The sequence below is a fragment of the Gavia stellata genome, chromosome 9 (assembly GCF_030936135.1).
Source record: "Gavia stellata isolate bGavSte3 chromosome 9, bGavSte3.hap2, whole genome shotgun sequence".
Lineage (NCBI taxonomy): Eukaryota > Metazoa > Chordata > Aves > Gaviiformes > Gaviidae > Gavia > Gavia stellata.
The window spans coordinates 24365992-24379239 of NC_082602.1; the positions used below are offsets into that span (position 1 = coordinate 24365992).

At 37.4% G+C, this 13248-nt stretch overlaps 1 protein-coding gene across 2 annotated transcripts in view; it reads right to left on the reverse strand.

Moving 5' to 3' along the window:
* Nucleotides 1-583: 583 nt before the first annotated feature.
* Nucleotides 584-13248, reverse strand: part of LOC104264621 (adhesion G protein-coupled receptor A3-like) — a 285940-nt gene continuing 273275 nt past the window's right edge. For both annotated transcript variants that reach the window (XM_059821160.1, XM_059821161.1), the window contains 2 exons: nt 5196-5291; nt 584-1959 (listed from right to left, as the gene is read on the reverse strand). In XM_059821160.1, coding sequence (XP_059677143.1) covers nt 738-1959; nt 5196-5291 — 1318 coding nt within the window. In that variant the 3' untranslated portion in view covers nt 584-737. The remainder of the gene's footprint in view (nt 1960-5195; nt 5292-13248) is intronic.

The window sequence follows — 13248 nt, forward strand, 5'->3', positions numbered from 1 at the left end:
TCACAGCCTTGTACAACACTTTTTTTTGTTCTTTTTTTTAACACATGTAACACTAGAACACAGCAAATGGTATACCCTGACATATGTCATGCAAAATACAACCAATACAGCACCATAGATGTAACAGAGACATTACCTAGCACTTCTCTCCAACAAGAAAAAGGACAGAACAGAGACTGTACATTACACGACTTCACAGGCCATATGCTACAGAAGATCTTTAGAGGCAGTATCACTTTTGTAGGTCTAAAAAGCTGTAATTTTATAAAATCCTGTTTATTATTTCTACCATAGTCACTTCTGATTAAAATCCATGGCACAGTAATAATATTTTGCTACAAAAATAAATAAGTAAAAGTTTAAGATGCTGATATGTTTATAAAAAGTGTCTGAAGTTATTACAGAACAAAAGTGAAAACAATGAATGAAAATGCCATATTTCTAAAGAAATGTTGTTCTGTGTAACAAAAGGATATTGCCTCGCATATTCAATTGTCTAGACTTCATTTTCTAATTATCTTTCAGAATAATTGTACAACTTTCTTTTAAAAATAACTTCACTTTAAAACTGTCAATCCCTTTCTCTTTTAGACTCTTATTAAGAAAATGGAAATAAAGATGGGAAAGCTGTACAATTTACTGATGAGCTACACAAATATGTCATCTTATCTAATTTGGAATAAAAACAAAGATAACAATGGTTTAGGGGGAAAAACCACATTATGATGGCCCATGAACTACACAGTAGTTTCATTTTTCCAAGGGCCAGTTTTGATATTTCCTGTACTATCTGAGCTGTATATCATGGCTTCATGCACATTTCCCTTGAGAATTCCATTGTGATTCGTTGTATTAAACGGCAATGACTGTGTCCGTGGGTGCATTTCAAAGTGAGCTGGATGGTGCACAGTGTCACTTTCTGGCATTTTAGCACAACTATATATTACAGTACTTGCGTCGCTACTTTCGGGCTGGTTGACAGTAGGATATGGATCGCTTTTTGAGCAGCAGGCCCGTCTGTGACCTGACTGGCTATCATGTGTACTGTGGGGACTGTCTGTATGTGAGCTGTGGATGCTGCCATCAATACTTGAAGGAATGTGATAGGCGTATTCTCTTTCACCTGCAGACCTATGCCGACTGAAATAACGTGGCTTAGTTCTGCCTTTCAGACATCTGTGAATGTGCATATTGGGTCTGAAGGTTCCCTCGTTGTGGACATGAATGTGAGCTTCATCATCAAGTAGCTGATCACAGTGCATTTTTGCACAACATGGTGTCACAGGCGAAAGGCAGTTAACATGATTTTGAACTGCTTGTAGGTTAGTAAGTTTGCAGTGGCCAGCCGCTGGATGATTAAACACAGCTGTTTTGTTGGGACATGGTGATTCCTGAAGGCAAGGTGCATGAACTTGAGAGTCACCGTTGACATTAACCTTTGGGCGCACATTAACTTGGACAGAGTAGGTGTTTCTTCTAGATGGGCAACAGGACCACCAGCAATGCCACACATCATCTCGCTTTGCACAGTGATGGATTAGGATGAAAAGCCCCAAGGTAACACAGAAGGCTCCGTAAAGACAGCTAAATATCATATCCAAGAAATGACCTTGAGATACTGCAAGTGCTCCAAATGTCCAAGTGGCAGTAAACAGGAACAGAGTGAATGCTGCGGCTCGAAGCTGAGCCTTAAATGAATGCTCATTTTCCAACAAGGAGGAAGAAATCATGGAGCAGGTTGCCTGGGGAACGGACACAGAGTCTGTAATATGACCATGGCCCACCTCACTACTTGGCATTCTCTGCGGATCTTCTGTCTTTTCCTTTAACTCATACTTGCGTTCAGGATGGCGCTTCAGTTGCACATATGTGCAGAGAAAGTAAACACAGGTGACTAGCACAATGAATGCTACTGGCCCATAAAAAGCACCGAGACTAGGCTCCCATGCCATCCAGCAACTGAAAACAACAAAAAAAAGAGTCAAGAACACTCTATAGCCCATGTTAGATGTGGTGTACAACTGGCTGATGTGAAACTGGGCTTTCTGACTAACTTGCACAACCCAACAGTGCCTCCGAAGTTTGGATATGTTCACTGTGGAGAAAGGGAGTGTGTCTTCAGTATCAATTAAGCTGAGGCATCATTTTTGTATTTTTTAATAGAATAAAATGTCTAGAATAATTTACAGGATATTAAAGCTGAAAATTTCCAAGAAATGTAGGTCAGTTTAGAATCTAGAATGGCAGTGAAGTATAAGATCATTTATGTCAACCCCTTTTTCTACTACTAAAAATGTCAGTGCTAATACTTTGATTAAAAAGAAAATGAGGCATAGTTTATACAATCTGTGTGAGCAATAGAAATGTACAGATTTCAATGGTTTGTATCAATGAACATTGATACAAACTCTTAAGCCTGAAGATTGTTCTTACAGAATTTTCTTGTTGCCAAAGTAGACAACAGCCTGAGTAAAAGAGAGGCTGAAAAAAGACTTCCAGTTGAACAGTCACTGCTTTCTGCAGTGAGTGGACCCAAGAGATATATGCCATTTCTGAATTCTCCACTGTTTCTAAAATTCCTGGGAGTTAATTTGCATCAATTTGAATGTCCTCAGAAAAATTAAGGAAATTGATGGTCTCTTTGTGATACACTGGTAGCATAATATTATTGTAGCATGGATCATTATTTGCTAGGCTTTAGATAATATAACCATAACTGTTTTAGAGCAGCTTAAAGTAGTTCACAGGCCAGTGTGAGTTGAATAAGCCTCAGTCAGCAGCATAATTTAGTAGCAGTCTAACAGGACTGTCCTGAGGATGAATGATCTAATCAAAAAAACATGGGAGAAGAAAACACTTTTGGCTAATGGAATCGCAGATGGAAACTGGGAGAACTTGGGTCAGGGAGAGAATGAATATTTGCCTCGTTTTTACTCTTCTGTATGATCTGCTTTTAGCTATTGTTACAGACAGGCTACTGAGCTGGTGGTATAAGCTAGTACAGGTGTTGCTACGTTCTCATATTCTAAATATTGCATGGATTTCTGGAAAGAGGAATAAGTGACTTTCCTTATCTATTGGACTAGGGCAAAAAGTAATGGGCTTAAACTGCAGCAAGAAAGATTTAAACTAGATTTTCAAAAAGTTTCCTAGCTGTTAGGATAATTAGGATAATAAGCTGTTGGAATAAAGTTTGGTGTATCTATTATTAGAGCATTTAAAGCACCTCAGATAAATAACTGTCAGGAATGGTTTGGATATAGCTAATTTCCCACTGGGTCAGAAAGATAGAACAGGTGATCTGTCATGATTCATCCCAGATCCATTCCAGCTCTAAAAGTGACACTGTGTGACACTTCATACTCATTTAGGCATGTGTGATTGGTTGCAATCCCTCCAATGCAGCAAGGAACCTTCTGATATCACATTATTGTCAAGCCAGGAATCATCTACCACTTACTATAAAAAGGGCAGAATGAATTTTTCTCCCAGGCTGAGAACCTCTCAGCTAAAAAGAGGCAGTCCCACTAGGTATTTATCACAAGAAACTGCAGCATAACTACTTTAAATTTTTAAAATGAGAACGTTAAACAAAAACATACACACATTTATTAATGAGCTTAGAAACACTCCAAGTAGTATATATTTTGCTGTCAGACATGCACATGAGAAGATTCCCTGAAAGATATCTGTGAAAAGATAGGTAAGTTACCACCTATATTTAATTGGATAAGCAGAGAGCACAAAGCTACATGAATACTTGAAGTACGTTTGAATGCAAATGAATATTTGATGTGGAGAATGGAATGCTCCCCAGTGGAACAGTCTCTTGGGATGCTCTTATTTCAAGTGGAACCTCGGTGTGGATCACTTAAAAAATCAGTTCCATAAAAAAAGTTCAAGTTTGTGCATCTACATTTACTGTACTAATACTATTAAAAATGAATAAGGCATATAGCTCACTATGCTCTTGTTGAATTAGAAGCTGTTTTTTCACTCAGTCATACAGCCATCCCTCACCTCTGCCTTATTTTTTGTACAGACTGTGGTACCAGGTATTGATTGGCTATGATGAACATGATTAAAGAAGTATAACCTCTATCACTGTGCCAAAAAGAAAAATGTCTCACATTTATGAACATAAATAATTGAGTCTTTTAATATACTGTTGATTATAAGTGGTTGTCTAATTGGATAAGTTTGAATAAATATATGAATATGAGTTGGGCCCTAGGCAGAGCAAACAGTTAGCCATGGTATGTACTAATTTATTACCAGAATTTAAATTTCAATTACCTATAAAAATGCCTTTAAGGAGCCAAATGCTCACTTACAAACCATTCTCCTTTGTTTCCACTTTTCTTACCCAGAACATAACTAGTTTCAAATATATTACAATAGATGCTTAAAGCAGTAACTAAGAGTGATGTCCTCCAGAGTACTAGTGCTGGCAAAGTAGTAATATATCCATCAGTGTGCCAGTCATTGCCATGCTGATCTTTTACACAGAATGTATTTAACTTTGCAGTCTGATTAATTTTCTGCTACACTTTTATGGAAAGACTTATTGTACTTTATTGATATCTCATGTTTCATGCCAAGAATTAATAACAATGTGATGCCTGGACAGCTTGTGGAGGTATACTGAACACTAACACACTAGTACACTGGAGGGCTATGTCAGGATGGCAAGACATTGTGGCTGGAAAATTTCCAGGTGGTGAAAATCCAAACTAATTAGTTTTTAAGGCGGGGATGGGGGTGGAGGTGGGGGAGGAGGGATTTTTACTTGTCCTTTTTTCCCCATAATTATTTGTAAATTACCTTAAATAAGTCACCTGAAGGGTATCAATTCAAGGTAGATAATGACTGAAAGTATTTAATTAATTAGTGGGTCCATTAAATATGCTATCCATTAGGTATTTTTAATATCCTTTCACTTATTCAGATGTAAATGAGGAGTAATTCTGTAAATGAAAAGAGTTTCTATTGACCGTAATGGAGTCACATTTGTAGAGGTGAAGCAGCAAGTCCCAGATTAAGACATTGCTCTTTCATAGCTATTATTTAACAAAATTTCATAATAAATGTCATCCCAAATGGCATGTCTGTACCCTTTATGAAGACAGTTACATTTACTGGCAGAAGAAAAAGAGTATGTTTTCCTTAAAAGTTTTATAATAGTTTATACTTACTATGGTGCATTGCCTTCAATCCCATAATTATTGATATTGGTTGCTGCTGTAATCCCACATATAATAAAAGGAACTCCGCCACTAATCAGGTAAAATCTGTTGAGAGATAATAACTGGTATTTTAATTTGCCTGACTTGTAGTTGAATACTGCTTTTTAAATAATTGTACCTTCTTGAAGTATCTTGAGTATACAATATTGCTGAAACATGAATGTCCCTAAAACCAAAAAAAGCAAAGAATGAAGTATTATCACAATAAACACTGTACTTTATGCAGCAAACAGCAGAAAGCTTAATATTTAGTATTTATATGGACCCACTTTTAACAATATCTTGATTTACATCTGTAGTAAATGTAGTTACTATTGCAGTCATATGAAGAACAAAACCTTGTCTAATGAAGGAGCCTACATCCCAAATAAAGTTATTCCACTCACCTAGATATTTATATTAATAGTTATTAAATATGTAAGCATTATAAATTAAAAATGTCCAGATACAGCAGCTGTATTCACTTTAACCTGAAAATGTTTGCAGGGAAATACAGTGAAATCACAGAAACATTTTCCTAACTCCTGGATGACAAAAAGCCCCGAGTTCAGTTAGGCAAAGAGAAAAGGGGCAGTCTACTTGGCAAAATGTTTTGTTTCTGCACAGAGGAGTAATCTGGAGAAATCGGGAGGATTGAATATCCCTTTGCATACACCACACATTCCTTCACTTGTTCAGTACCCAGTCTTGCAAATGTATTAAAATGTGAGGGCCTCTAAGACTTCAGCAAGATCTCATTAATATCCAAGAAGAGTGTTAACCTAAGTGTTAATCTTTCTGTAAAGACTTGTATTCGAAGATTGAAAGCATATAGTTACAAACCCCTTTAACCAGTTAAATGCCACTGAACTACTTGGAAGCAGCAGTCATTCCAATGTATGATCATTAGGCTACATTAAAGTCCTAGGGGATGTCTCAGTGAAGTTGGCATCCTACATTCCTGTGTCCAAATTCAGCAAAATAAACCATCATCACATTTTCCATTTATATAAGCAAAACACAAAATTATGCATGGAGCACAGCACTTCCACCGCTGTGGTCTCTGAGGTGGAGACCACTGGCCCCGTGTATGTGAGGCTACAGCTGGAAGGAATGCTGCTCAGTGATAAAAAGGGAAAATGTTCCACTGCACCTAGAAGCTCAGCTGGCTCTCTGAACATCCTGACTCATTTCCTGGTTTAACCAATGCTCTACTGTCAGTAGAAAAAAATAGTTTCCTTTCAAGCCACTCCTCTGGTGCGGGAAACAGTATGCAGGGATACAGATGCTTCCCAATCACTGCGATTATGTTGTCCATCAGGACTAAGAAGAACCTGATAATGTGTTGGACACATTCGGATGAGAATCTGGCCACTAGTTTTCTAAAACGGGTTATAAATATCAGGAAATGTCACAGTCATTGCAAGGCAGGATTTTTACAGAAACAGAGATATAGCAAGATTAAATAAATCGGCATTTAAATCAAACCCATAATTAGTGTTAGAATTTCTTAACCTCTTTCCCGCACCTCCCTGCAAAGCCAAATTAGAGGCCAGGCCTCAGAAAATTTTGTGTTAACATTTACGGTCAATCTTTGTCCGAATGGTCTAAGCTGTAAACAGAGCAGAGAAAACCATCCTCCACATTCATCAAAACCCCCCTTCAGATTTTATAACTTCAAAGTCATTAAATATATATTTTTTCTTCAAACTTGGCTTATTCTGTAGAGCTCAACAAATTCCAATGAACAAGCTGCCTCCTTACAATCCATTCATTCACTGCAGTTTAATGATTGTACATATCTTTTGACTTCAGCATGTTGAATAAGCTGGCTTAATAGCTTATTATTACTTTTAACAAAGACATGTTCAATGACATTTTTGAAATTCAGGAAATGACTAGGGTAAGCAATGAGGCATAGAAAAGTTAATCCCGATTTATCTAAGAAATAGTAAGGAGCAGAAAAATAGGAATACAGAAGCAAGTATAGGAAACTGCACTTCAAACTCATCTGAAGTGATTACACCATAGAATTTACCTACAATGGAACCTATAATTTCACTTTTTGCAGTGCCACGACTTTTTACAGAGTGGATATGTACATTTAAATCACATCCTTGTCTAAAGTCTCATACAAGCCAGTATTTGGGTGTTAGATAATCTACTTCGTATCTCACACTTTCAGCAGGCTGCTGAACGCTACGACAGTAGCATCAGATGTTCTGGAAGCACTTAGCTACACAGTGCTTCAGAAATGTGGCAAAATCTAGCCAAATTCCTGTCCTGGCTCATTGCTAAGAGAAAGAAAATACATTCTAGGAATGACATAAGGTGAAGTCAAATGGTTTCAGTGTACCCGAGGTGCGCTGTACTGATATCCAGCACAGCACACTGCCTGCCTTGTCTCATTGAAAAAAAAAAGTACAGTAGCAAATAGAAATGACAGGAAGGGAAAAAAATATCTGCCAAATAAAGGAAAAGTCAGCAAGAGACAAATGGGATTAAAATAGAGCGAACAGAAGATATAATCAACGAAATAGAAGTTAAATTGTAAGAGCAGGAGTGCATACTCTTGCCCATTTGTGTGGGCTCGTGTATACCTTAAACAGTGTATAAAGGAGAAAAGACCACACTGGAAAGTCACCAAAGACAAGAAACATTGTTCAAGAAGATCTATATACATGTCAGTTGTGAGGAAGTACACTTAAAATTATAAAATTCAGACCAATCTTTCCAAACATTAGTTTCTATGCAATCATTAGTTCTTATCAATTTTTTCTTTTTCACCCAGATGAGATGATTAGGACAAATAATTTTGAAGAAAAAGCTGAAGTAGAATTCATAGGGCATGAATAAAAAGTAAAGAAAATACAGATAATAAATAGCTGTGCTTCATACTTCTAGAAAACCTTTTATCTAAGAGAATCAAAGTGCTTTATAACATTAATTAATTTAGCCTTACAGTCCCCTGTGTGGTCAATAAACATTATCATCCCTGTTGTACAGATGAGAAAACAAGCAAGGAGAAATTAAGTGTTCAAGGTCACAGAGAAAATCTGTTTCAGAATGGGACTTCTTAATTCCCATCCTATGTTTAAACACAAGGCACCTCTCTATTACTGTAAATGAAGGGACTGGGTAAATCATGGCATCCAGGAGTTTGTCTCCAAGCCCAAGAAAGACTGTTGCCTCTCTGTGAGTTCAGAAGAAGCAAGAAGAATATAATCTTATCTGAAGGATCCCCTGGTTAGGGTAGTTCCCTCCCAGTATTCACTAAGCCTTGCTAGTGACTGTCTGCCTGTTACTCCCTACAAAGCCTGACTTGTGGAGGAGGAGCCTGTGTGCGCTATTCCCTGTGCAGCCCTAATACTAATGTCCACTGGTATTTCGCATAGCACTGCCTGGGCATATACACAGAGCAGATTTTCCAGACCTGTTAAAGTGGTCTGAGTTTAAGGGTTGTAACTGGAGAGATGCTGGGCTCTGCTGCTTTTGCCGCTGCAGCCAACTTTCAGTGTTTCTCAGCCATACAAGAGCAAAAGTAATGCTCATTCACAGAACAGTATAATAAGCAGTACAAGGATGAACCTTGTAGATTGAACAAGTACGTGCTTTTCAACCATCTTTTTTCCCCCCTCAAGTATATTTTCTTATTTTGAAAATAATGATCAATCTTTTTCCTACGCTGTTTGCCTAACTTACATTTACTGCTCCCTCTCAGGACTATCTTCTGGTTTTAAAGCTTTAAAGGTCTATGTCCTTTGGTTCAGTAACCAGCTTTTGTCTTCCAATTGCCTTCTCTACTTCCAAGTTACTTTTCTAATTTTTCTCCTTAAGCCAGTGAGCTGTCTCCTCTTCACAAAAGAACATGCAATAACTCAGGACCCAGAGCCAATTTCATCTACTTGTGTTACTCTTCTACCGTTCAAGAACGCAAACAGTGATAGTCAGGCTACCAGTAATGAAACTCTGTAGGCAGCAGTAAGAAGACAGAAGAACCCTGCTCTGACAGATGTGACTGTTATGATGGAGCCAGCGAAGTCAGAGGGTTTGGCTGTAGTCGAGATAGCCACGCATGCAAATCTTTAAAGACTGGGAAACCGCAGGGAGGAAATTAAAACTTTTTGCAGCTAAAATGTGATCTTGACAAGCGATTGATTTATATAATATATTAAAATTGTTTTACAGGGAAAACTGTAAACTATCTGTGGGGTGATTTGGGGCTTTGAAGCAATTGCCAAGCTGTTGCTTCAATAGCCCTTGGGAAGAGTTTTAAAATCTGTACATTGTTGTTGCTGGCCACCCAGGGATGGCCTGATGATTCCTAGCAGGCTTTCACATCAGCATACATTTATTTACTGAAGCTCATTCTAGCACATCTTCACTAACATTATTATACAAGCTAATTAGATTAAAGCTAGCCTGGTAGGCCTCAGCATGCTGCGCTTGCACCTCTTTGCTGCAGTGCAAGCAACACCTACGGCCTGAAAACCAGGCTATGCAGACGCGCTCAAATGATGTGCAGTAATTTGTGGGGGGAGGAACCATCCTCATTGAACATTAAAGGGAACCCCTAAGTTCCCGCTGCAGCTGCCTGAGACCAATAAGTACAATATTTTTTATTACATGCACTGACATAAACACAAAAAACCCCCAACAGAGCAGCAGACACTGCTTGAGGTGATGTCCCTCTGTTGACATCATGGCTTACTGTTTTCCAGCTTCCTTTCAGCAAGAACTCCTCTTGTAAGGCAAACCCTATCACAAAATACTGGGAGCTACATAGCCAATCTGATAGAAACAGGATAATGTCAGCAAGAATGACTGCAATAGCCTGCAGGTAGCATCCATTCTGCTAACTTAACATACAGTATATTCTTCCAAGTTTATTTCCATAAATATTACTCAGTAAGTCAGCAAGTAAAAGGAGAGTTCTACGCAGTGATTAATTTCTTGCTTGACTGTCTGGCTATTCTCTAGTCCAAAACTGTTTCCAGATTAAGAACCTTGACTCTGGAATGAATTCTTGCAAAAAGAACCAGACCTTGGCTTTGTGGGTGTAATGCAAGATTGATTTTAAGTTTTTTTCTGCAGAGGTTGGCAGAATGGCGACATATCAGGAAGTGATTTAATAGCTTCAAATGGTCTTTATTGCAGACATTACTTGATTAAATTGTATGTATATTTAAAAGTATTCCTCTCTGCATGCACAAGTCTAGCAAGGTACATGTTAGATATATAAAGATACTAGTGAAACATTAATTTCTTTCCTTTTCCTCAGTACAATAAAAGATTCATCTGTTTAGCTCTACTTCTAGGGCGCAGTTCATATAGGAAGAGATGTCAATCTATTAGCCACTTGCAAAATAAACATGAAAATAAAAGAGGAGTCACAGCAAGATGGCTTTCCCCTTTATTCTTCCTTGAGCTGGGATTTGATTTTAACATCTTTGTGAAAATAATCCATAGAGAAAATGGTCATTAACTTCTGAGCTAACCAGATGCCACAGTTCAAGTACCCAGCAGGCAGGCAGACAGATAAGTAGCTGCTCTGTAGAAAGCTGAATTTATGAGCCTGATTTTCAAATTATTCTTCCTGAATTTTTCATGCATCACATAATTTCATGGTCCTTTTTCCTGGGAATTCTGATAAAATAAAAAGACGACTTTGTAGAAATGATGGGATTTTGAAAATACACTTTTCATTTAAGAAAAAAACCCTGTCAATTTGAATCCTATTCACAGATAGTCTGGAGTTATGAACATATTTACAAATACCATGTTATTTTTTCTTCATGGCCTTGCTGAAGAGAAATAGCCTATATTTCTTAAGTGCTTTTTCCCTGTCTGCAAAGTAGAATATAAACATGGAGAATACACTAAAAAAAAAAAAGGAAAAACAATCTACTAGTAATGCTAAAATAAACTTAATATTGCAAGTCAAACTCTAAAAGGTAAATAATGGCAGAATTAAGAGTTGTGTGAAAATTCTATTTAGCACCTTTATGTGGCAAAATTGTTAGTCTTTTTAACTGCCTGTTCAAAGTCCATGTTTTTCCATAAGACATTTCACTCATTCAGCACGGAAAGAACAAAGTTCACTGGACAGGTAGTGATTAATTTATATATATCTCCCTTCTTTCTAGATTTTACTGCAATTTAAGAGCTTCACAAACATTAATTAATTAATCTTCATAATGTTGTTGTGAGAATATGTATAGTCTTCTCCATTTAGAGGCAGAAACTAAAGCACAGAGAGATGAATGACAAAGCCATTAAAAAAAGTCTCTGCAGATTTTTTTGCTCAACATAAAGATGTCCAGGCCTCTATTTGACAAAACTAGGCTCTATTTTTTTATTAAAATTGGCTGTGAGATAGGAGTTCAAATACTTTGCTGGATTTGCCCTTAGAGACTCATAATATGGGAACCTGGACAATAAAGTGGGAGAATGTTAGTCAGTGTCAGAAGACATGAAATCTCACCTATCAAACGGCTTCAAAAACACTTGCCTCTCTCATGTGAATCCACTGCACTAGATAGTCATATTGAGCTTCTCTTCCTTTCCGTCTATGTCAGATGATGTCTCATGCACTGCCATGTAGACAGTGTGAGAGTTCAGGCCCTGCTAGTGGAGGAAGCCAAGAGGATGTGCTGAAGTTATTTCTATTCAACTTCCTTGGTTAACAACCTTCATGCCTAGTGTAGCCCTTATGGCTACTTCAGTATTTTGCAGAGGAAAAGGAATTTACAGACTGGCAGTACAGTTACAGTTTGCTTTACCATGACCCTGTAAGACAGTCTGAGCCAGCAGAGAGGACAGAGAAACAAAAATGAATATACCAAAAAAATAAAGAAAGAATTCAAGAACTCAAAAAAATGCTCAGAGGCATGTTCAGAAGGCAGAGAAGGGTGTTTCATTTACATAGAGATAACTATATTGTCTCTTGATGAGCTAGACCAACTTGAAGAGCCATTGTAGCTAAGCAGCAAGAGGGACCTTGCCTTTTTTTTTTTTTTCCTATTTTATTGCAGAATGCCTTGGGGGCTGTTGGAAATCAGAGAGAGATGATTCTTACAGTGCATTCCATGCTGCAGTTTAGCTCTATTGACTTCTACTCCTGCTTAGGCTTAATGAATAAATAACTTAAGTCAGGGTAAGGAGGTACTCATGCTGAATGTACTTCTGAAGGAAGGAAGTAAAATATTAAGCAGCGTGTTGATGAGAAAGAAAATATATTTATTAGTCTTTCTTAAAGAATCTACCTATATTTTAAAAAGTTTACAAAGAGCATGGAGCTCAGAGAGAGAAAACTGTTTATGTTAATGCTTGGATAGAAATAATAGGAGAGAAACAATACCTGTGCTTTGAGTATTTTCTATTTGCGCAATCATTTTATCCCTAGGGAACACAACAGGCCTTTCAATTCTGTTTCCACAGTTAATTTCTGGTAGTAAAATGGCTGATACTCTTGTTCTGAGCAATTCATTGCTACCTCATTTTTCCAGGCATTTTACTACTCTGGCATAGAGCTGTTAGCTGAAATGATTTTGCAGTTCCAGCCTACTGAATCAAACACAACTGCTTCACCGAGCATTGCAGTACACCTTTAGAAAGTCAATTACCATCAGGATGTTCTTCTGCCTTTCAAAGGGGGGAAAAGAACCATTAACCTATCAACCCTCATCAAGACAAGAAATTCTGATAACAGCCTATGTATGACAATGCCATTTTATATAATATGAAAGTGAAATGAAAAGTAAAGCATGCAAAGATAGTGATAATAAGTGCTGTACCCTTATATTGTCACATATTTAATACTCAATTCATGTTATATTAGTATCAATGTTTTATGACTGACAGTAGAATCACCTTGAATTTTAAATAGAAAATATGGATTTCTTTGGTTTTACTTGATGTAATATTTCATTAAGCCTGCCAAAGGAACCAAATGAAATGGCTAGCAGGAGGAAATATATTTTAATTTGGATCAGCTGTGAAAGTCACTGATAGGGGGTTCTGG